Genomic DNA, 24,004 nt, shown 5'->3' with positions numbered 1-24,004 from the left:
TTAAACACATGTCAGCCCCTTTGAAAAGACAGCTCCTCGGCACTAAGGAGTCAGACTGTCTTATTGCCAAAATATAATAAGTAGCAATAAATCCAATAATCAGATAGTAGTTTTTTTATTTTTAAACGAATCATTTTGCTGAAGGAACTGCAAAAAAGGCACCGGCATTCTTCAAAGAAAATTTCTTCCAAAGAGTCAAAGAGGAAAGGCAGAGAGAGGAATCCCTGATAAGATTAATTGTGTTTCTTAAATCAATTTCACGTTTACGTTTCACTCCTGTTCGCAATTGCTTAACCAAACCCCACCACTCTGCAGGAATAAAACCCTGTGCTTAAATACAGGAGAATTTCAGATAGCTGTGTGCTACACTGGGGTGAGCTTGGTGGTTCAGTGTTCAAGCACTGGGCCGCACTGTGGATGATTGGCAAAGTTGAAAAGCACCCTGCATTGTGTAAATTGCCAATCCGTCTTCGCCAGGCTTGGCACTTTGGTGGAGAAAGTGAAAAGACAGGGCGAAATAATCTTTCAAGCTCCTGAAACGGCTATACGTCCGTAAATGTTTGGGCTTTGTGTAAAAGCACTCTATTCCAATGCCACAAAAGCATGCGATGTAGGATATCAATATTGTCAGAACCACAGAATGCATAGAAATGATGCCAAGCAAGCAGACATGCATGTTCTGGAAATTATTATATTTAAACAGCTGGATAGAATTATAAAAAAGTAATATTTCAGAACAAAATGAATAGCTCTTAATATATATAAGTGTTGTACAAAAACCGCAAACAATGCTGTATGTTTAGTGCTTTTCCATGACAGCATGCATATTTATGAATATGGATTTGATTATATTGCATAAATCCTGCATTGCAATCCTACAACATTTGCTTGATTGTAACAAGTTATACATGGGCACAAACACACACTATATATCAGAGTCCCACAGTTAAATCAAACAATTCACTCTTGTAAACCGTTTAAAAATAACCATTGCAAATATAATTTACTAGATTCATCCAAACAAAGGTAAGTGCTTTTAATCATATTGTGATGAGATATATTAACTGTAATCTGGGCACTCTTTGTAATGTGGGCACAAAAGTTTCTCTTTGAGACAGAGCAAAGCATTCCTACTTGAACTCAAATAAACAAACAAATAACAATCAAAACAAAAAATTAATAAAACAAAACATAAAAAAGAAAAAGAGGCAGATTGCTGCCACCTACAGCCCTGAGTGAACATTGACTGTGAATCAGGAATCATAGTTTCATGTACACCTGGGGAAGGGGAGTTTGATGGTTAAGACAATGTCGTAATAAAATAATATAAACCTATGCATGATACTTTACATTATTAAATGAGTTAATCAATATTTCAAGGATGTACACTCACTGAGCACTTTATTAGGTAGATCTGTACACCAGCTTGTTAATGCAAATATTTAAGCAGCCAATCATGTGGCAGCAACTAAATGCATAAAAGCATGCAGACATAGTCAAGAGGTTCAGCTGTTTTTCAGAACAAATGTCAGAATGGGGAAGAAATGTGATCTAAGTGACTTTGACCATGGAATGCTTGTTGGTGCCAGACAGGGTGGTTTGAGTATCTCAGAAACTGAAGGTCTCCTGGAATTTTCAAGCATGACAGGAGTTTGCAGAGAATAGTGTGAAAAACAAAAAAACATCCAGTGAGCAGCAACAGAAACATCTTGTTAATGAGAGTCATCAGAGGAGAAGGGCTGGTCAAAGCTGACAAGAAGGTGACAGTAACGCAAATAACCACACATTACAACAGGGGTATGCAGAAGAGAATCTCTGAACACACAACACATCAAACCTCTACGTGAACAGGCTACAGAGGCAGAAGACTTAAGTCGAAAAAATAAGTCTAACAAATACCTAAAAATGAAAGTGCTCATTGAGACTATGTTGAATTTATTTTCATTATAGTAATCACTCTGTTTCTGTTTGAGCTTCTTTATAAATTATTCACAAACTACATTACATCCATTTTAAGATTCATGCTTTTTATTTGGTAATATTATGCAGAGACATGGCTAAAGGGGTAGCATGGTGTGACAACGTCCCCTCCTGCAAAATTGGGTGCCCCCCCAATCTGACAATGCCCAACATCATACGACCATAGCACGGTCAGAGGGACTATAGCATATATGGTTACTTCAATTATTAATGGTATTAATAGTATTATAAAGCTTTGCTTAGTACACATAATTAATGTGCTGCCCTATCCATGCAAAACAGGTATTCAAACCAATTTTTAATGCTGTACTTATTTCTGATAGAATTTTCTGATTTCCCATGGGTAGTTCTTGGACCCCAGTTGAAAAAGTCCTAAAATCACCACTGATAGTGCAGCACAAACCGTTACATGAAAGTGGGTAATTTTCAGCCCTAAGTTCAAACATACAGGAATTATGGACAATAAATTCCATAAGCTCTCAGGGTGGCATGGTGGTGCAGTGGATAGCACTTTCGCCTCACACCAAGTAGGTTTGAATCCCGGCCTGGGCCTTTCCGTGTGGAGTTTACAAGTTCGCCTCATGTCTGTGTGGGTTTCCTCCGGGTCCTCCAGTTTCCCACAGTCCAAAGACATGCGGGGCGGGTTTGGCTAACTAGTGAGTCCAAATTGTCTGTAGGTGTGTGAAAGAATGGTGTGTGTGCCCTGTGATGGATAGGTGACCTGCCAGGGTGTATCTCAGAGTATCTTCCTGGTGGCATATGAATTGTAGTCCCTTTCACAAAAAGTACATTCAATTCAAAGTAGCTGGGGCAAAAAAAAAATCCGCTGATTAGCATGCAGCAGAAGCAGCAATGTGGAGCCATGTTCAGTTTAAGGAGCTGGCATAGTTGGAGGTTCAGATTGCAGGTGGTACACAGCAACTGTCCAAGTATTCACTCTGAATTACCACACTAAGTATCAAGTATTATACATAAAGAATGCATAAAAATCCTTCAGCTCCTCCGGATAAGGTTATCTACTCAGAGAAATCAATCATGATAATGAATAATTTCTACTAATAATACTAATAATACTAATAATACTAATAATAATAATAATAATAATAATAATAATACTAATAATAATAATAATATAAGCAGCTTTGCATTCTGTTGGAAGGTTATAAATTTACAACCACTTTGAAAACATTGTGAAAACAATAGTGTCGGAAAACATTTGTGTTATCAACTGGACAATAATTGTCCATTTCTCTTGGCTGGTTAAATATTTATTAAAATGATAATCAGTATTTTCACTGAGGATTGCATGAAAACCTGTACTGCCATGGGGAGAAATGACTGACTGCAAATAAGAAGAAACTAATTTCAGAAAAGAACCAGACATTCTAATCAAACAAGGAGCCTTTGCCCTAAAAAGTCTACTTTTACAATGAGATGGTTCATAGAAACCCATGGCCATTAAAACCGGTATCAGGAATGTTTCAGCATTCTATTAAGAGGACAGACTGATTCCCCACAGGGCATGAGACTACAGCATCGCAGCAAAGTACAATAGAAATTAAAAGGCCATATTAAAAGAAAGGTTCAAACATCACTGATAATAGCTGACACATAGGGAGGGTATTTAGTACCCACTTAATGCCTGACAAGAGCTGAATATAGTATGAGAGAATGGAGAATATTTACTGCAGAGGAAGAAATCTTAAGTAAATGACTACCTCAATGATATCTTCATTTGAGACAGTGGGCTGATCAGTCTCTGTCCTATATGTTCCACATTAAGTCATTATCTATGCTACTCAGTCCATTAATTCTGCTGGTTTTATTAGCCAAGTGTTGTGCCTGCCTCTGTACCAGTGACAAGCATTTCCACAAGCTAATCTGACAGCTAATGACTTCATTAAGTGCAGCACACTAATTGGCTTACTTCAGGGGCCTGCGGTTAATTGGAATAAATAAATTCACACCTGAGCGTGGCGTCACCCCAGCCACGGAGAGCAGCGCAAACACAACCCAGACGGAAGAGCGAGGTCTTCGCGAGTTTATCACTTTCGGGGGGTAAATTAAATAAACATGCAAGGAGGGTAAAAAAAGGAGAAAAATAAAAACAAACTCTGAGCTGGGTACGGAGGAAGCGTCGGGGGGTAATTAACGTGGCGAGCGCTAAAACAAAAAAGAGCGTGGAAATGTAATTAGGCTGGTTGTTTACCTCTCTGCAGTGATAGCAGCGTCTCTCCGCACTCCCTCGTCTCACTGAGCTGTCAGGGGGGGGGGGGGGGGGATGGGGGTTGGGTATACGACGGCACCCCATCCCTGCCTGTCACAGGACCTATGAGTGAGAATCCTGGGAGAGAGGAGACAAGCAGAAGTCCACAGTTGCCCTTTTCCTGGGCACCTGCTGCCCTCCTGGGATGACAACGTGTGGGGAAGCCCCGCTCCTGGTGCTGCTCCCCAGCTTGTGATTGTTTCTGTCATGGTCCTATCACCATCCTCTATTGGTCACATTTGACCAGCATAGCTCAGGAGACATCTCAGAACCTCCACATCAGAGCTTAGGGAGAGGAAGACAATGAACGTCTATGTGTGCAGACGCACTTGTGCTGAAGTGTGTGTGTGTGTGTGTGTGTGTTTTGGGAGTGGGGACTTGGCACACCTGGCATGAGATATGTGCGTGGCTTTTTTTCTGAATAGGGCACAATGTGCTCGTTTAAGGACAATTGGGAAACAATGTACAGTGAAACTAAATGCAATAACTATAGGGCCAAACAAAAGCATGGGAGACAAGTCTATTGTCCTACATGCATATGATACAAACGGCATACCAATGCATGGCTGTGTAGTATAGCATGTGCAAACTGCAGCAAGTCCCTTGCCTATGGCTATCTTCATATGGCTCTGTTGTGATCATATGAAGATTAGTTATAGCATGTCTAGCTAGATTTATATATATTACGGTATTCAGAAGGTTGAGTGCTTTGCTCAGATTTAGAATGCACAGAGAGCAGTGCCCAGAGAACCCTGGGAAAGCACATTGCCAGGGTAGCCAGCTGGCTGTTATGCACGGCACAGCGTTATATTGTGAGCTCTATACTATTTGGGACAAATACATGTTTTATGTTCTTGATTTGGCACTGCACTCCACAATTTTAGATTTGTAATTAAAGTGCAGATTCTCAGCTTTTATTAAAGGGTATTTGTTATATATTTTGGACTCACCAAAGAAATGTTTTTATACATAGTCCCTCCATTTCAGGGCACCATAAAGTTTCAGCTTCACAGCTGTTTCTGATTAGTCAGGTGTGTTCAGTCATTTTCATCGTGTTGGAATAAGAGACTTTTCAGTATCTAGTCTTGATCCTAAGCTTTTGATTGCCTTTGGATTCTTTAATTGGCGTTCGGCAGCATGAGGACCAGAATTGTGCTAATTAAAGTTGATGGGGGTGGGTGAAGGTTTGGGCTTGCATGGCTGCTAGTTCACTTGTCTTCATTGTTGATGTAACTGCTGATAGCAGCAGAATGAATTCTGAACTGTACAGAAGCATCTGATCTGCTCAGGTTCAAGCAGATGCCTCCAAACAGATTGGATGGCACTTCATCCCACAGCAAGACAATGATCCCAAACATACTGCAAAACATACTGCTAGTGGCATGCAGAAGAGAACCACTGAACACACAGCATGTTGAAGCTTGAAGTGGATGGGCTACAACAGCAGAAGACCACACCTGGTTCCACTCAGCTAAGAACAGGAAACTGAGACTACAGTGGCCACAGGCTCACCAAAACTGTACAGGTGAATATTGTAAAAAATATTGCTTGGTCTGATGAATCTTGATATTTCCTGCAACATGCAGATAGTTGGGTCAGAATGTTGTGTAAACAACATGGATCTATGGTTCCATCCAGCCTTGTATCAATGGTTCAGGCTGCTGGCGGAGGTGTAATGTTGTGTAATGTTTTCTTGGCACACATTAGGCCCCTTAATACAAACTGAGCATTGTTTAAATGCCACAGCATACCAGGGTATTGTTGGCGAGCATGTACTTCCCTTTATGGCCAGTCTACCCATCTTCGGGTAGCTACTTCCAGCTGGATAATACACCATGTCACAAAACACACGTCATCTCAAGCTGGTTCCACAAACCTGACAATGAGTTCAGTGTACTGCAATGGCCTCCAGTCACCAGATCTGAATCCAATAGAGCACCTTTGGAATGAGGCGGAATGCTCTTACAACAAGGTCATATTTTCTTTTTTTCTTTTTGTTTTCTACTAACATTTCAATCAAGACTATTTTTGCAGTGTGAGTGGGCTACGGTTGACTACTCGCGCAATTACGGACCATCAAGTATCTAAATATGATCTACCCATCATATGAGTGCCGTACAGTACTGAATCTTAAGAAACTATGCCAAATGAAATGACTTAGATACGCCACATTACACAACGTGCTTATTAAAAAAATGTATGCGATTTTATGATGGTTCTATAGGCACTATGTTCAGGCTATGAGAGGATTTTTACTCACATGCACTGAGTTTGTAAACTTTATAAATTCGGTATAGCGTCGACAGTTCGGCAATGACAGATTACAGCGGCAAATGGAAATGGTCGGAATTCGCACAAAACTGAACTCATCTTTTGGCTGTATTAATACTAGATTCGCGCGTTATGCTTCGACCTCATATTTAATGTTGCACGAATCAGGGAATTATGAATCACGCCAAAAAGCTACATCCAGCTTGTAATAGTCATTATCTAGCTTTCCGGATAAAAGCATGTGAAAGATTGAAACGTAGTGGGGTTTGCATACGTCCTATCTGAGTTCATCTTGGAACGTTACTCGAATGTTAACTATTGCTGAGCGAGTCAGGTAAAAAAATTGAGGCAGCACAAAACACCAAAAAATAAACTGCAGATTACTGAAGAGCTGTTGCACTCGGTGGATGCCATCCTCTGGCTACCTGAAGGTACTACAACAACTCTCAGTTCTCAATACACGGTGTCTATCTTGAACTCAATGCATTGGACTGGTACATTTTGCATGTTTACGACCCAGAACAATAATGAGAGCAAGGCAAGCGCTGTACATCAATAATGATCTTTAATGCTAATATATACAGACCTTAAAAGGAAAATAGAATTTTTAAATGAAATAAATACAATATGATACAATTTCCACAATGTTTTCAAACAGATTCAAGATGTCAAAGCAGAAGGTTTGGCTTCTTGCAGCTAAGTGGGTTGTCCATGCCCAGATTCGGGTTTTATGACTTTCACTCCTCATCAATGACACTGCACCTACAACACATACCTCACCAGGAAAACTGTCACATTCTCTGACCTTTTCAAAATTAGCTTTTTACTTGTTGCAATGTAGTTTTTTCTTCTTTTTTTGTTGCCATATACATCGTAAAATAACAGCCCAAAATGACATTGAGAATATTGGCTTTGGAATGAGAAGAAAATATTCAGGAAGAAGCAATAAAATAAAATGAGAGAGATCACACAAATTTGGGAAAGCAACACTCTGCCAAGTCTCTAGAGCAAACTGGAAGAAGCATACAGCTCATTATGAATGAACATCTTTGTTTGGAGAAATAAAACACTGAGAACATCAAACCAACGCTTGATTTTTTTTTCTTCTCCAATACTTGTTGAAAGAAAGAAACGGTTTCCAGGCATTTAACAGAGTAGTTTCATGCTGAATCACAGACAAATTCAGAAACATCTCCCTTTCTTCATCACTCAAGGCCACACGTTAGACATTTTACCCTTTTTTTGACACATGCCCCAGAAAAGTCACAAACGTAACTTTGTGGACTGTAACCCACCGCAGACCTTTCTCCAAAGTGCTGTATTTGGCTCGCAACGAGCTCACTGCATCCTTGAGAAAGCTCCCACCAAATTCAAGCGAGGAGCTTTCAGGAGAAGGACGCAGAGGGAGACGGTCCCTTAAAAGTGCAGACCTGAGCACGTGCAAGGCCGAGAGAGAACAGCCTGGAAGCTCGCAGGCCAGAGTTCACAGAAGCAGCTTCAAGCTGGCCGGTCACAGTGAAAGGAGAATGTGGGCTGGTGTTATCACTCTGTACCAAGGGGCCATCGCTGACCATTGAATAAACGAAGAAACAATAAAAAAAAACGGACACTGTATATTTGCAAAAATGCAAAGGACTCTAGGTTTCCACGGTCTGTGACGGCAAAGGTTGTCTCCCTGATGTCAGGTGCATTATGGGGTTCTGGAATGACACTGCACAGGGAAGGGGCAAGTGCACAGGTTAGGGACCGGGGTAAAAGTGGACAAATAAATTAAAAGAACGAAGACCCAGTCAAGCCCCTTTCTTCACTTGCGCAGGCGCACACACACACACACACACACACACACACACACACACACACACACACACACACACACACACACACACACACACACACACACACACACACACACACACACACACACACACACACACACACACACACACACACAATCCCCTTCCAGAAGACTTGGTTGTTCACTACAAGTCAGTAGAGGTGAGCTTCTTCATGCTTCTCCGCTGGGCCAGGCTGGAGGCAGCCACAGGCTCCAACACCGGCTGGCCTGTTTTGTGGTTCAGTGCTGAGTACGTAGCAGCCATTGCTCCCTGTGTGTAAACACAGACAAACACACAAGTCAATGCATCGCACAACCCCGATCGGCACAAGCACCCAAACACACACGCCGATTATGACAAAGACAATAAAGACGCACGCGACGCAGCTGACATAACAATATAATACACTTGTATCGTACAAACAAGGAAAATTAAGATCGATGTGCGCTCTATATAAGAGCATTTCCATCCATCTGTGAACAGTGCTGCCAGCCCTCATTGATTATTTCAACTTAGTCAACTTAAATGTGCAAAAGCTCATATTACTGATAATTTATCAAATATTTAAGGTCACATACTGAGAAGACTCTGCCAAAGACCTAAGTATGGACTCAGGAGGGGTGGGGGGTGGGGTGTGGTTGAATGCCTTTGTAAATTATTCCTTTTTATCTAAGTACTTACATGTCAAACTGATGGTGAATAACGTTTTTTTTTCGCATAAATGTGCTGAATTGCATTGGTGAAGGTGGGGGAAACGTTTCAAGGTGTAACCAGACAGAATACGTTTAAGGGGGGGGTGAATGCTTCTGAAGGCACTGTGCATAGGGACTCACCTTGACCAGGTGGGGAGCGTCGTGGCGTGTGAGCTGGAGGTGCGGGAGCTCGTCCCTGCAGGAGATCCAGGAGTGCTTCAGAACCTGCTCCGCTGCGTACCTCTGGTGCGGGTCTACATGCAGCATGTGAGACAGCAGTTCCTGCACAGCGCAGGGGGACCACAGATACCAACACCCAGTTAGCCAAGACGTACTGGTAAAGTGCACTGCAACCAATGTCTGTCTTTACGAGTGTTTTTAGAAATGTGATGAGACTTACGTTTTTTTCTTTTTTTTCTTTCTCTCAAGTAGAAAATATTAGCGTTTTTCAGTTCCGGTTTAGTGACCGTAGGGAGTAAGTGAAATGTTCTTATTGCCAAATCATAAATGAGTCAAGCAGTCTTAGCTCAATAGCAATATTTTAATCTTATTCAGCCAAAAAAGTCAAATAAATAAGCAAAACGTTTTACATAAATATTGAAATACTTGTTGAGTCTTATTTTCAGTTTTTTGCTATGCATACACACGCACACACACACAGTCAGATATGTGTATCATTGCAAGTAGTGCGTATCTGTAATATGTGTATATATGTGGCTGTACTGACTGCGTGCGTTTGCATTGCAGAGTGTGTGCTGCGGATGTGCTTTGACGTATCAGTTCTGTACCTTGGAGGTGTCAGACACGCTGTCCCAGTTGCCCCCGCTCAGAGAGAACTTCCCGCTGCCAATTCGCTGCAGAATGTCCTCTGGGGTGTCATTGGGCCCGTTAGCAAAGGGGGTGTACCTGCACGGAGAGGCCACAGGGGGGCATCAGAGAGACAGGACACAGTCGCACACTCCCAGTTCCACAGGACAGCAGGTACATCTTCCCGTGACCACCAAGCAATATCACAGTACCACAATACTTGCTGTGCTACCATCTGAGATACACCACATTTATCCCACTATAAACACAACGAAATTCAAGGAAACATTAATGTTGTTTATTTTTTTACTGCATCACAACCACATATAATAGCTGGGACAGGACCAAGAGAACTAATGTATCACTCTCCTGCAGGCGCGTGCGTGTCTGTGCGTGTGTATATGTGTGTTTGTGTGCGTGTGTGTGTCCGTGCGTGTGTGAGTGCGTGTGTGTGCATGTGTGCGTGTGTATATGTGTGTTTGCGTGCGTGTGTGTGTGTGCGCATGTATATGTGTGTTTGTGTGCGTGTGTGTGTGTGTGTGTGTACATGTGTGCGTGTGTATACGTGTGTTTGCGTGCGTGTGTGAACTCACCCAGCTAGCATGGTGTACAGCAGCACACCTAAACTCCAGATGTCACAAGCTGCATCATAACCCTGTCGCATCAGGACCTGAAACGCAGCATTGTTAGGATATTAATCTTGCCCTTTGTACTTTGTCTCTCTCCAACACATATATGCATATGTGCATGCACACACACACACACACACACACACACACACAAACACAAACACACACACAATGATGGCAACTTTTCACTTCAGACACACATACAGTACACAAACTCTCAGAAGATTAGTTGTTACATTCTACTGAAAGCAGACTGTTTAATGTTTAATATGCCATAATCTCAGGTCACAGAGAACAAAGAATATGGGCAATCCGGATGTGTCTTTGAGAAGGTTCAAATGTTTGTCTTGAGCTATTCCTGTCACTGTGTTTCCTAGTAACAACCCCCCCTCCTCCTCAAAGGACTCAAAAGCTCCCCCCCAGCCCTCCCACCGCAGGGACGCACCTCCGGGGCGACGAAGTTGGCGGTGTAGCAGGGCGTGAGCAGCAGGCCGCTCTCCCCGCGCAGCTGCTTGGCGAAGCCGAAGTCGCAGATGCGGATGGAGTCGGGGTTCCCCGAGTCGTCCATGTACAGGATGTTACTGGGCTTCAGGTCTCTGTGGACCACCTGGAGAACGGGCGGAAAGGGTCAGCTCCAGAGTCCAAAAACTTCCTCTGCTTCCACATCCTCAATCCTCACTCTCCCAACACCTGTCTACTGCAAACCTGGGTCAAATACGTCATTGTTTTGGATTCAAATACTTTTCAATGTTTCACTGAGGTTGTCTGGTGTATTGAGACCTATGAAATACTCTCAAAAAGTGCAAACCCCACCTTCAGGTCCTCTTGGTTGGCCAAATGAGCACAGAAAAGTATTTGAATCCAAAACAATGGCATACACAGGTCTGGTCTACAGCTCTTCTCTTCTTGGTGATGGTGTAGAGCTGTGCCACCACCCAGTATTATTACCGCCCTACTCCACATCCCTCCCTGCTCTCACCCCCTGACAGTGCAGGTAGTACGCAATCTTGGTAATCATGTAAAGCTATGACCCCCGAGTCTACAGCCCATGGTTCCTCCCTTTGCACTGTCTTGGTGACGGTGCAAAGCTATGACCCCCCCAGTGTACAGCCCTGGGTTCCTCCCTGCTCTCACCCCCTGGCAGTGCAGGTAGTGCACAGTCTTGGTGACGGTGCAAAGCTATGACCCCCCCCAGTGTACAGCCCTTGGTTCCTCCCTGCTCTCACCCCCTGGCAGTGCAGGTAGTGCACGGTCTTGGTGACGGTGCAAAGCTATGACCCCCCCCCAGTGTACATCCCTTGGTTCCTCCCTGCTCTCACCCCCTGGCAGTGCAGGTAGTATACGGTCTTGGTGACGGTGCAAAGCTATGACCCCCCCAGTGTACAGCCCTTGGTTCCTCCCTGCTCTCACCCCCTGGCAGTGCAGGTAGTGCACGGTCTTGGTGATGGTGTACAGCACCGCGCTGGCCTCGTGCTCAGAGAAGTGCTTCTGCCGGAGTATCTTATCCAGGAGCTCCCCCCCTTTCATCAGCTCCGTCACCAGGTAGACAAACCGCCCCTCGTCATACACCTGGCACAGGGAAGAGAGCACACAGCATGCTGACAACACGTCACATGACTCAGTCACAGCACCAGGTCCAATAATCTCGCTGACCTCTCACTAGAAACTAATGATACACACTGCAAACATTTCTTTTACTTTTTTGAGATTTAAATATTGCCAATGAGGTAAGACAGTTTCCGTTGTCAAGCAAACACGAACTTAAAACAAGTTCTCTCTACTTGAAGTACGATTTTTAAGTCTTATTACAAGACTAAAATGATTGTTCAGTCACGTTTTACAGTGCAAGGTCAGTATGACAGTACATCAGAGCGGGATGTTTATGTTAGAAACAAGACTGAGGCCTAGAGGCACAGGAAAGCCTGTGGACCTGGCAGATTAAAAGCAGTGATTTAGCTGTTCATTCTCTCCACACTCACTATGCTGATAAGGTCTGTGAAAGCAAAGACTCACGTCTTTCAGAGTGATGATGTTGGGGTGCTGGCCGTATCGCATGAGGATCTCTATCTCCTCTGAGGGGTCCCTTTTACTTTTGTCAATGATCTACAATCATACGGGAATTGAAGATATACCACACTGAATTAAACAAGCAACATTCTCCAAGTCAAAACAAATGAGCGAAGAACCCAATCATTCATATTCCTCGCATACATTTATACATTTTCCACATACCTCCATCAGTGTTTTTGTTTAATCTTTAAAAACAAATGAAATATGGATATTAAAAAAATTACCCTTTCAAACTCAAACTAAGTTGGAAAATTAGCGTGTCATGATGCATCAGTTTATATCGACCCAAGTCGGCATGAGCCTGAAGCAATATATGGCATTGTGCTGCCATCTGCTGGCTGTCTTGCCAATTAACTCACCGCTGATTAATATCTGAACAAGCATTAACTAAATAAACGACTGTTTAGGAAGCCATTTCAGAGGCTGTGTGACCGTACCTTGACTGCGAACTCCATGCCAGTGACTCGGTGTAGACAGCGCTTGCAGATTGAGTAGGAGCCCACTCCAATGTCCTCTCTCAGGTCATACAAGTCTGAGAACTGAGCCGAACCACCATGCATCTGCTGGCCGTCAAGTTATCCAATCACCAAGGAGGACAGAGCCAGGGAGTGAGAACAGCAAATCATAGAGGAGGACAGAGCATAGGTGTCAGGGACTCGTACATGAAGGTGTACAGGTTGAAATGGAGATTTAACTGAAGAACTGATCACAAGCTTTTATAAATTTTAAACTTGTGACTTTGCAGTTGATAGGATACTAGGGATCTTCAGACAACATTTCTACCACAAACTGAAAACATAATGCCTCTTTTCAGGTCACAGCCTGGGATTTATAGCCTGGGATTATACCATTCCACTCAGTGACAAAATAATTCTGCAAGCAAGTCTCATAGTTTGAGCATGATGAACTTCCCACTCAAATATGGCATCAACCTGGCATAACTGTGCTGAACTCCGGGGATGAGCTCGGCTAATACATCAATGGTCAGTAACTACTTCTCACAAATCACAGTCTTGCGTAGGCAGTGTTCCAACTAGAGGCGGTGATTCAGAACCAGAACATTCTCTGGTGGTGCCAATGTTAGAAAGTATTTGGACAGTGTTAAAATGTCTGTTTGTTTGGCTCTGTTCTCCAGCAAATTGGATTTGAAAACAAACAATGAATAAAGGTTAAATTAGTTAAATTGCAGACGGTCACCTTTAAATTGAGGATTACATATTTACATCTATATCCATGGAGGAATTGCGGTTTATTCAATCGCTCCCTTAGTGCATGTATAAGAAAGTTTTCAGTATCTGAAAGAGAGCATTGGTGGATGTTTGGATCACTGCCTTGCTGTGGGATGAAGCACCTTCTAATGAGTTTGGAAGCAGATACTTCAGATGCGGATAAGCAGATAAGGTGCTTCTGTAGACTTCAGAATTCATTCTGCTTCTGCTATCAACAGTTACATTATCAATGAAGGCAAGTGAGCCAGCACCTGTGGCAGCCATACATGCACAAACTATAACAACCCCACCACCATGTTTCACAGATGGGAGGGGGGGGGGCTTTGGTCCTTGGGCAGTTCCTTTTAGCCCCCACACTTTACTCTTGCCATCATTCTGATACAACTCAACCTTAGTCTCATCTGTCTAATACCCTTTTCCAGAAATCAGCAGGCTCTTTTCAGTACTACTTATCAAACTGTAACCTGGCCATCCATTTTATGCAGTGTAGCCTCTATAGATATGTTTGTGAAGTCTTCTGTGGAGAGTCACCACGAACACATCCACTCCTGCCTCCTAAAGAGTGCTTCTGAGCTTCAGACAGGTGTTTGGGGTTTTTTCTTCATTATGATGAGAATTCTTTGGTCATCAACTGGAGAGGTCTTCCTTGGTCTACCAGTCCCGTAGTGATTGCTGAGCTCACCAGTGCTCTTTCTTCTTAATGATGAGCCAAAGGGTCTATTGTTTAGCCTATATCCCTGACTGTTTTTTTTTTCTCTCTCTCAGCCTCATAATTGCTTCCTTGACTGTGATTGGCACAGCTATTGTCCTCATGTTGACAAATGCCAATAGGCAATCAAAAGCACAGAATAGACTAGATAATGAATGGTTTCTTATACCTGCACTAAGGATGCAATTGAATGCAGAACTGATCAGAAACAGCTGAGAACCTGTCCAATTACTTTTGGTCCCCAAAGATTTATAAAAAGGGATGAGGTTCCTACAACAGATAACCCAATATGGAGGTAAAAACCCTCAAATGAAAGGACTTTAACCCCATATTCATTGTTTCATTTCAAATCCAATGTGCTGGACCAAAAGAACAGAAATTGTACCAGTGTCCAAATACTTACGGACTGCACTGTAGTCAGGCGCATACATCAGCCTTTACTGCAGGGTGATGATGTGGTGGGGGGAGGCAGTCATATGAACTGAAAACCCACATTAAAAGGTGACACTGGTCAGATGATAGCCTCCCGTGTTTGTTGCGGTAGTGTCCATCAGGCCTACCTGCACGATCGGAAGGATGTTGACCAGGGAGGGGCCCTTGCTGTCCTCCAGGGGGGTGGGTGCCACAAAGCTGAAACCCTTAAAGAGCTGGTGTGCATTGGCACTGGGTGGGACGCCGGGGGAATCTGCCATCACAGAGACGAACATGGTCAGAACGCGGTCAGAACACGGTGAGAACATGGTCCAGAATGCTAGGCCTGTAAGCTACTCCATTTCACACATTTGCACACATTCACTGGAAAACTGCTTTTTCAGATTTTTTATTTACCATTCTATGAAAGGACATGGTTATTCCCCCTGAATATACCACTCTAAGAATCAATATGGTTACTTTTGTACAATAGTAATCATGTTAATCATATGCTATGGCTATTAAAGGGGGGGAAAGCTTCCCTTTCGTCTTTTTAATAGCAGTAATGGAGAACATTACATGTGCATGCTGTACTCACAGCCAAAGGAAAGAGCAAAATAATTTGCACAATATTGGAAAGATACTTGATATCTCTAGTTACTTTTGGTGAGCAGAAAATATAAAATCATATTGCTAGACGGTCAGAGGGAGAGGTGTCCATCACAGACTACTCTGCGCTCACCTTTGGGGGTTTTCGCAGTGAACTCCGGGTCGAAGCAGAACGTGTCATCAGCTTTCCCCGCCGCAGGCTTGAAGGGAGGCGAAACTTCCCTCCTAAACAGCTTCTGCCAGCCGGAGCAGAGACACGCAGAAGTTACCCTGTCGGCTCTTATGAAGGGGAAGCTCATTACTCCACTACCAGCCTGTCACTATGCGGGTGCGTGGACTCACCCAGGGCCAACTCTGTCAGGTCCCTGTCACCCATATCAGGGACAGTCTACTCAGAATCACTTAACGCTGTATATATGACCCATTACAACAGCTCCATGACACTAACTGAACATTTACTTACAGATATGAAGAGGACAAAAAAACTTCAAAAGCTCAGTTAGCCCGATTCCACTCAACCCTAAGCAGGTGCGGCTGAGACAAAGGTCGCTTTATGTTGAAAGGAATTTCCCTTTCCAGTGCCAGAGCTTTGAAACATATTTGAAATTCTTCAATCGAACAGGCCGATTTGAAGGTATTGCCATGCGGTTTGACCACAGTGAGTATTTTGTGTAGGCGTTCCCTCACACTTGCAATACAGCATGAGCTGAGCCCCGCCTTGGCTCCTGTGACATTATTACCAGTTGGGATGGGAGTGGCTCTTCGGGCCTGCCGTGCTTCATTAAAACCCTCATTAAAACGGATTAAAACTCACGCACACAACGCAGACTGTAAGAGGGCGGCCATATTACGAGGTCAGAGCTGGCATGAGGCTCTGAACACTGCGACGGCCGCACCTGTTACCTCCTGCGGGACGGGCCAGAGAGGGGGCGTGGGCCACAGGGCGGCGGGCGTGTGTGTGGCGCTCCACGCCCGGGCGTGTGTGTCGCCCCCTCGCCGAGGAGGGCCGCGGACGTGACAGATTAACCTTGTCCGCTCGGCGGGAGCGGCCTTGTCTCCGCTTCACGGCGCATAAAGTAGGGCTGGCGACTGAAAGGCTCCTCGCCGGGCCCATTAGCACGGCTCAGTCAGAAGCTGGCCTGCTGCCTGGCCTGTTTGTGTGCCGGAGCGAAGAGGAGGGACGGGGGCTGGGGGCGTCTCTTCCGCACCTGCTGCTCAGTCTTAACTTTAGGGCCGCATGCTACTGCACGAGCCCCAGCCACTACATCAGCGGAATTTAAAGGGTCCATACAGTACCCTGCTGTGACAGGGCAAAAGGTTTCTTAAATCGATCATTAAAGTAAAACTTTTTTTTTTTTTAAACGTTAATAAATCAATACAATTATTATATTTTTGGCAGAATCAGCTGCATGTTTAAATATTTCCTCCAATCATTTCAAACTCAAATTTAAATTTCTGGTTGGCCACATGGATATCTGAAGTATGTTTATAAATTGCACCCCTATGCCCACAAGAGGGAGACAGGCATCCAGTTTGTACATTCAATGTACAAAACAAAATCCAGAAGATTACCTGCATTGTGTGAGCCTGCTATTTAAAACAATTGTTCCTCCCATTTTACACCCCTGTGAGCTATTTTACAAAATACAGAAGGGGAAAACTGCTTTACATCTACTAATAATACCTAGTTTGCCAGCCAGCTGCAGTTTCTGAAAATTCAGAAAAATCAGGCAGGGGGAAGTGGTGAAGATCACAGATAAGAAAAGGGGGTGGCATTAAAGACGTCATCTCAAATAATGCCCCCCCCCAAAAAAAATCCCACTTGAAATACCCCCTTACCCCAGGTAGGAACCTCACATTGCCGATTAGGTTCAGCGCTCCTGCCACTTGGTCAAAATGTAAAAGCGGAACAGCTCTTGTTTTTGAGCGTGCCTGGACTGTGCTAGGGTTGGCAGGGGAGTTGCCATGGAGTCGTACACGCCCCCACCGCAGAAAATAGCAACTTACAGACGTGTCGGTACGGGAGGCCGAACACTTGAAAATGAGTCAATCTGGATGCCTCATCTATCAGAGATACTTCTCACAAAGTGATCAGCCAGCATCCCATACTTCACTGGGTGTTCAAGTGAGTTTACATTCACATTCACACTACTGCCACTTCCAAACATTAGAGTGGGGGTTAACATTGAGTTGCAAAAACAAACAAACAAACAACCAAACAGACAGACAGACAGACAGACAGACAGAAGCCGCCAAATAATTAATGTAAAAGGTGAGCGTTGTGTTCTGGAATGAAGGCAGGCTCGACTGAGTACTCGGCTCTCTTGTCACACTCACGTTCCAGTCGATGGTGGAGAAGAAGGCGTGTCTTTTGATCTCCTCTACCCCATCAGAACCAGCCCCTGAAAGACAACATAACAGCAATTATGACCCTGTTAGCGATACAGGCGCATGCAAACACACTTAAACACACGGACATTAACCGCGCTCACTTAATGCATGCATTTGGCTCGACCTCGAAATGTCTCAAATTAGGCCATACAACAGAATGTGGTAGCATATGGGGTTAGCATGTAAACTGACAGATTAGGTAACATTAGAGCTAAGTTAAACGCCATATATTTAGCTAACTTAGCTAATATAGGTAGAATATGTTGTTAGGTCTAACGGTTATTAGCTATGCTGTACGTTTCTCATGAAAATGAATGAAACGCATTAGTACTGGCTAGTTGAACAAGACAGACCATTTATCATACTACTGCAACTACCTGGCTGACACAATTTGGATAACACAAACATAAAAGGGAACATTTATTTACCTATGGTCAAACAGCACCTATGGTTAAGTTTCACATAGGTGCTGGCCATATCAAGTTAGAGCTAGTTATCTATTCTAGCTAGACACGAGTTGGCCACGAAGGTCCTGCTGAAAAGGTAACTAGTCACACCAAATCACACCCAATATAACAGTTAGCTAACGTAGCGAGCGGTCACGTCGAGCTCTATACTAGCTACAGTAGCAAGCAAACTTAAATTACGTTAGTTAGCTAGAAATATGTTGTTATTATTAGCAGACTAGCTAGTAAGGTAACATTGCACCGTTATCTCACTGAGCTGGATAACAAAATTAGCTGGATGTTTCATTAGTTTGTTCATACAGTGCAGATTAAATTAATAAAAAGCATGCATAATTTTGAATTACGGACATAATGAGTCGCCTTGTGTTAAGATCCGTTGGATTTAAATTGAGTTATTCTTGCGCAAAAAATTCAAATGTATTTTATAACTTATTTTTCTAAGCCTAAATTTCCCACTATTAAAGTTCACCCAGACTGTATGGGCATGGTAATGAGAATTCTCAATTAGCTATTATTGACAGACCGTGCCCCGACTTTAAACACATTGTTGTTTGTTACCATAGCTACCTCAATGGGGAGCGAGTCTATGTTCCCACAGCCCTATGTTCCCACAGCTCTATGTTCAGTTGACTTCACACTCAGCAGGCTGCTTGCATGGGACCTGAAGAAATCCAGTGTATGTTTGTGCAATTTAGACACAGTACACGTTCAATTATCTATACGTTTTTAATGAACAAGCAAACAAGCGAAATAAGAAAAAAAAAATACACTATTTATGCAGTTCACTTAAAACTGGAAAGGGCTCTACATCAGTACTTTTCAACCTTTTATGTGCCAGGAACAGGCATCTGCAAGTGCTGTCCTTTGAGGACTATTTTGACATCTAAATATATAAAGTTCAGTTTACACGATCAATAATAAACATTTAATTTTGAAAAAAAATTAAATCTTAGAAATGTGGGAACATAGGGCTGTGGGAACATAGGGATGACCCCCCTCAATGCTACGCGCTCATCTGAATTTTCACAAGCGAGCTAACTTTGTATATGAACTATGATCGATAGCTAAGGTAAGGACGCGGACTAATCCAATAATATTTGTTGTACCTAGCTAGCGAACTTAAGATAAAAGCAGAACTATAACGTCCTTATGGAAGCAAACTAGCTAGCTAACGTTATCGATAATGTCACCTTATGAAAGCAAACTATCTAAATTAATATAACCAGAAATAGTCTAATAGTCCTTAAAAGGCACTCTAATTTAAGTGAACCAATGTTAGTCAAATATTTGCATTGTTTTGCCTGAAGGCCAGTGACACAAACTGCAAGGATAGGGGAATGGTTATGTGACGCACTACGAGGAGAACATTCTTAACTGGTTGAAAATAGGACGATACATTTTAAACGCTTACTTCTCCAAAAATAAAGAAGACATAGTCAATACTTTCGTGTTTCAATGCCCTGTTGCCCTGCAAATTGCATATAAAAACCAAGAAAGAGTGATCAATCACCATGTTACTCCTTTAATGCTTTATGCTAATATTTTAAGGGTATCTATAACACAGAAATGGCAACGTAGCAATACCAAAATCAGTAGTTGACGAGCCTGTTGCCATTGTAGTAGACCTGCGAAATGGGATTGAGGTTTTGAAACTGATGAGATATTTTGGTTCAAAATGTGCTATTTTGAATGAAAGTGCCAACCAATGCAAACATATACATGAATACACATACATGCACGCAGATAAACGTATGCGCACAAATGTGTACACATGCATGAAGTATGTGACATATGTGACATGTACGCAGGCACACAGTAGGTTCTGACTACCTCTGCTTACACCCTGGTTCAGTAGAATGTGTGGAGGAGGGCATGACTCACACTGCTCTCATTTAGCAAGGAAAAAAACAAGCCTGATCGACATTACCACCTGCCACCGTCTAATTAGTTCTCCAGGCTGTTGCCAGAAGAAATTCAGTATTTCATTTTTATAATTAAGTAAAAATTAATTCCTCTACACAGTAAGCAGTCATATCTATTCAATTTAACATTCTGCATTTTATTCATTATTTAGTTAAACATAAGCTGTGGTTCAAGACCAAATAGTGTAAGCACATAATAACACTGTTTTATTTGGTCAGGGACACCTGGACTACTAACAGAGCGAGTCAGCTCATTCCAGAGCCCTGCAAAGTACTGCACCATCCAAACAGTGACATCACCACCAACTCCGGGAGGGGAAAGTGGAGGCGACGTACCCAAGCGATTGGCTGGATTGCGCTTGAACAACATCCTCAGAAGGCTCTGAGCTTCCGGGCTCAGGAACTGCGGCATACCCAGTTTGGCTCTGCAGGAGGGGTTAAAAAAAAAAAGGTGCGGTCATGAGTCTTTCTCTCAGACGCATTACATCATCATTATCTTCAGCAAATTTTCAATACTCGTTGTGTATCACAATGCCTCACAGGCCTTCAGTTCTAAAGAAGTGAATGAATAATAGTCATCGCGCTATGAGTGCATTTTCTTAATGTGATGGTGTGAATTATTTATATATTTTTTTCCCACTAACAACCAACAACTTTCATTCACAAAATGATCACTCACTTCAGTATCATGCTCATGGTTTCGTTGCGGTCTTTTCCTTGGAATGGTAAAGTCCCAGTCAACATTTCAAACTGGGAGCGAAAAAGAGAAATACAAATGCAACATTCATGATGTAGCAAAGACGCCCTTAGATGATTATCATTATTGGAAGAAGTAATTTGTGGGACAGGAAGAAGGAGAGGAGCACCAAAGTCATACCATAAGGACACCTAGCGACCACCAGTCAGCACTTTGGGTGTGTCCTCTCCTGTTGACCACCTCTGGGGCCATGTATTCCACAGTACCACAGAAAGAATAGGCTTTCTTATCCTGGTCTACTGACTCTTTACTGAGCCCAAAATCTGCACAGAAACAAGCTTTGTTAAACTCTCTCTCCATCTCTCTCTCTCCGTCTCTCTCTGACACACACACACACACACACACACACACACACACAGCAACTTAAAATGATTACAGCATAAATATTACTCCCTCTGTCCAAAAAAATTAAAAAGATTAAGTGTGCCATGCCTATTTATGTACAGTATGTCAGGCCAAATTATATGTCAGTATAGTTCAATACAATATAAACAGCTTTAAAATATCCTTTTCAGATCACTGCCAATCCTGCATAAGCTAATGGTGATAAGATTCCTACGATAACAGTGATCACTCCATTCAATATTATTGACATTCGTTTTGAAGTTTTACATTTTTAAAATTCAAACTGGCACAATAAAAATTATCTTGAACAGACATATTTGCAATTAAATAAAAATTATACAGCTGTGTGTAACTATAACGGTAACTAAGCAGTATGAAAAAACAGACTGCAGAAACGGGTTCCTACCTGTTAGCTTGATATGACCAGCTTCATCAAGCAAAATGCTGAAAATGAAAACATTTCATCAACAATCAGAGACATAGTTCAGGACATGACAGCTGCTGGTCACTTGTGATGATGCCAATGGCATCAAAAGAGACTCAATATAACAAGGTGTATCACTGAAGAAAACCTACATCTGGATGTACAGTACACAAAATTACACCATGCTACATTTAATATAAAAAATGTGATTCCATGTTTTACAAGATATCAGGCTAAACGGGTCAAGCCTAGAAGAGCAGGCCGCTGTCTATATGAAATCCTTTGGCTATGACCTTGTCTCTCTGAGTGGCTTCACCGTGCAACAGCAATAGTGGATATTTTTACATTGAGGATAATATCCAGTCACCAGAGTGTTACAGAGTGTGGAGCTTCTTGCAAGCGTGGTGTGTTTTGCCTGTCTGCCTTGTGTGCGGTTCGTGTACATATGCATGCCCATCGTGCGTGTCGGTGTGCTATGGAGGTTAATAAGAGAGGGGGTAAAGTCAAAGGTTAAAGGTCAAAGCTAATGATATACATTACTTTTCAGGCTTCAGGTCTCTGTAAACAATGCCTAGGTTGTGAAGATGGTCCAATGCAAGGGCCAACTCTGCAAGGTAGAATTTCACATCCTCCTCTGTAAACATAACCTAGTGAGAACTGGACAGATTTACCCTCTGATCTTCATCTGTACACAAACAAGTCATCAACATCATTCAGAAATACACATTACAGTAGAGATGCAGTCAAATATTGTTCATCAATAAAAAGACAGTGGTTATTATTTCATATAATTTCATTTCAACAATTTGAATCTACTGTGTGTGAATCAAGAGTCTGTGGAATAATCAATTTCTTGCAAATAAAAACATTAGATAGTGGAATGATAGAAGGTCTAAATGACACATTAGTTAAATGCTGTACACCATTAGCTCAGGGTCAGGCAGCTCAGAGACACTGATATTTATGCAAATGATATGACTCAACACATTATACCCCATGTGGGGTGGGATGGATATTCCCTATGCTACACAAACCAAAAGACATATCCGGGTTCTGTGCTTCTCAAACAGAAGAGCAAAGAAGTCTTGCCGGGAATATTAATATTAGCAGAAGGAGGCTTTATGATCACATGGATTTACTATGTGTAAATATCTCGAGAAGGCGGAAAATGAGCATGCACACATCAGAGTAACAAGAGGAACAAGGTGGCCTTACCTCTTTGGATAATCGAGTGAAGACGTCTCCGCCCCTGAGAAAATCTAGAATTAAATAGAGTTTCCCTTCAGTCTGAAAGGCTGAGAGAGGAAAGAGGTGGGAAGGAGGAAGCAACAGCAACAGATATCAGATCAGTTAGTCTGTCTCATTTCATAAACAATTGAGACCAAGCAACATTTTCCATAACAAATGAAACAGCTGCTTTTTTCCACCTTTAAGAAAAGCAGTGAGTATTGAGAAAATTGTGTCACCATGGCACCAGGTTCAGCAGTATGGCAAAATAACAATGCAAAAACACCTGGTACCTTTAACAGTACTAACAGGGTATTAGACTCACCACAGGGTGTGGTGAGTCTACAGGATGTGACTATGCTAAAGGGTTATTAGAAACTTCACTTCAATCTTTACACCATGGTAAAGATTAACTGTGCTAAAGGACTATTAGTATCACTGTATTACAGACTAAATGTGCTACAGGACTATGAAACTTGACTGCTGAAGGAGTATTAAACTCACCATAGTGCAGCTTGACAATGAAAGGGTGGTTCACTTCCACCAGAATATCCCGCTCCATCTTCGTTCGAACCCGGTCCCTCACTGCCAGACAAAGACAGATGTGAATCAGGGGAAGGACCCCCGTGGCTCAGCGAGAACGGAGATGGAAAGGACATCACCACGCATTGATCACTTCCAACCTTCAAAGGTCAGCGTTCGATACTAATCTGCTGCTTCTTCCTCAAACTATGTATAACATTTCTCTCATTCTGGGTCCGACCCTTCTGCAAGATTAGCCTTTTCAAAAGAAATGTAGGTTCTGAGGCTACTGGCATGGAATTAAATTCAGACATGGAAATTGTAATCAGGATACTCAACTGATTCACATTTTGCCTGTGTGCACCATCTTAGTCAAAGCAAAACACATTTTTTGAATGAACTACATGAAAAAGCGAAGACACAAAATCACTTTGAAACAAC

The 24,004-nt window shown here is 42.6% G+C and overlaps 1 protein-coding gene across 5 annotated transcripts in view; it reads right to left on the bottom strand.

The window, feature by feature from the left end:
• Positions 1 to 7,063: 7,063 nt before the first annotated feature.
• Positions 7,064 to 24,004, bottom strand: part of rps6kal (ribosomal protein S6 kinase a, like) — a 32,194-nt gene continuing 15,253 nt past the window's right edge. For 3 of the 5 annotated variants that reach the window (XM_061234378.1, XM_061234379.1, XM_061234382.1), the window contains 18 exons: positions 23,546 to 23,626; positions 23,030 to 23,109; positions 22,355 to 22,461; positions 21,797 to 21,834; positions 21,166 to 21,308; positions 20,968 to 21,038; positions 20,625 to 20,713; positions 17,846 to 17,910; positions 15,642 to 15,744; positions 15,049 to 15,173; positions 12,988 to 13,110; positions 12,494 to 12,583; positions 11,891 to 12,049; positions 10,926 to 11,087; positions 10,445 to 10,521; positions 9,833 to 9,950; positions 9,186 to 9,326; positions 7,064 to 8,622 (listed from right to left, as the gene is read on the bottom strand). In XM_061234378.1, coding sequence (XP_061090362.1) covers positions 8,497 to 8,622; positions 9,186 to 9,326; positions 9,833 to 9,950; positions 10,445 to 10,521; positions 10,926 to 11,087; positions 11,891 to 12,049; positions 12,494 to 12,583; positions 12,988 to 13,110; positions 15,049 to 15,173; positions 15,642 to 15,744; positions 17,846 to 17,910; positions 20,625 to 20,713; positions 20,968 to 21,038; positions 21,166 to 21,308; positions 21,797 to 21,834; positions 22,355 to 22,461; positions 23,030 to 23,109; positions 23,546 to 23,626 — 1,898 coding nt within the window. In that variant the 3' untranslated portion in view covers positions 7,064 to 8,496. Of the gene's footprint in view, positions 8,623 to 9,185; positions 9,327 to 9,832; positions 9,951 to 10,444; positions 10,522 to 10,925; positions 11,088 to 11,890; positions 12,050 to 12,493; positions 12,584 to 12,987; positions 13,111 to 15,048; positions 15,174 to 15,641; positions 15,745 to 17,845; positions 17,911 to 20,624; positions 20,714 to 20,967; positions 21,039 to 21,165; positions 21,309 to 21,796; positions 21,835 to 22,354; positions 22,500 to 23,029; positions 23,111 to 23,545; positions 23,627 to 24,004 lie in introns of those variants that run through there. The other 2 variants (XM_061234380.1, XM_061234381.1) reach the window with 2 other exon arrangements.

The sequence above is a fragment of the Conger conger genome, chromosome 3 (assembly GCF_963514075.1).
Source record: "Conger conger chromosome 3, fConCon1.1, whole genome shotgun sequence".
Taxonomy (NCBI): Eukaryota; Metazoa; Chordata; class Actinopteri; order Anguilliformes; family Congridae; genus Conger; species Conger conger.
This window is presented reverse-complemented; position numbering and strand designations above follow the sequence as displayed.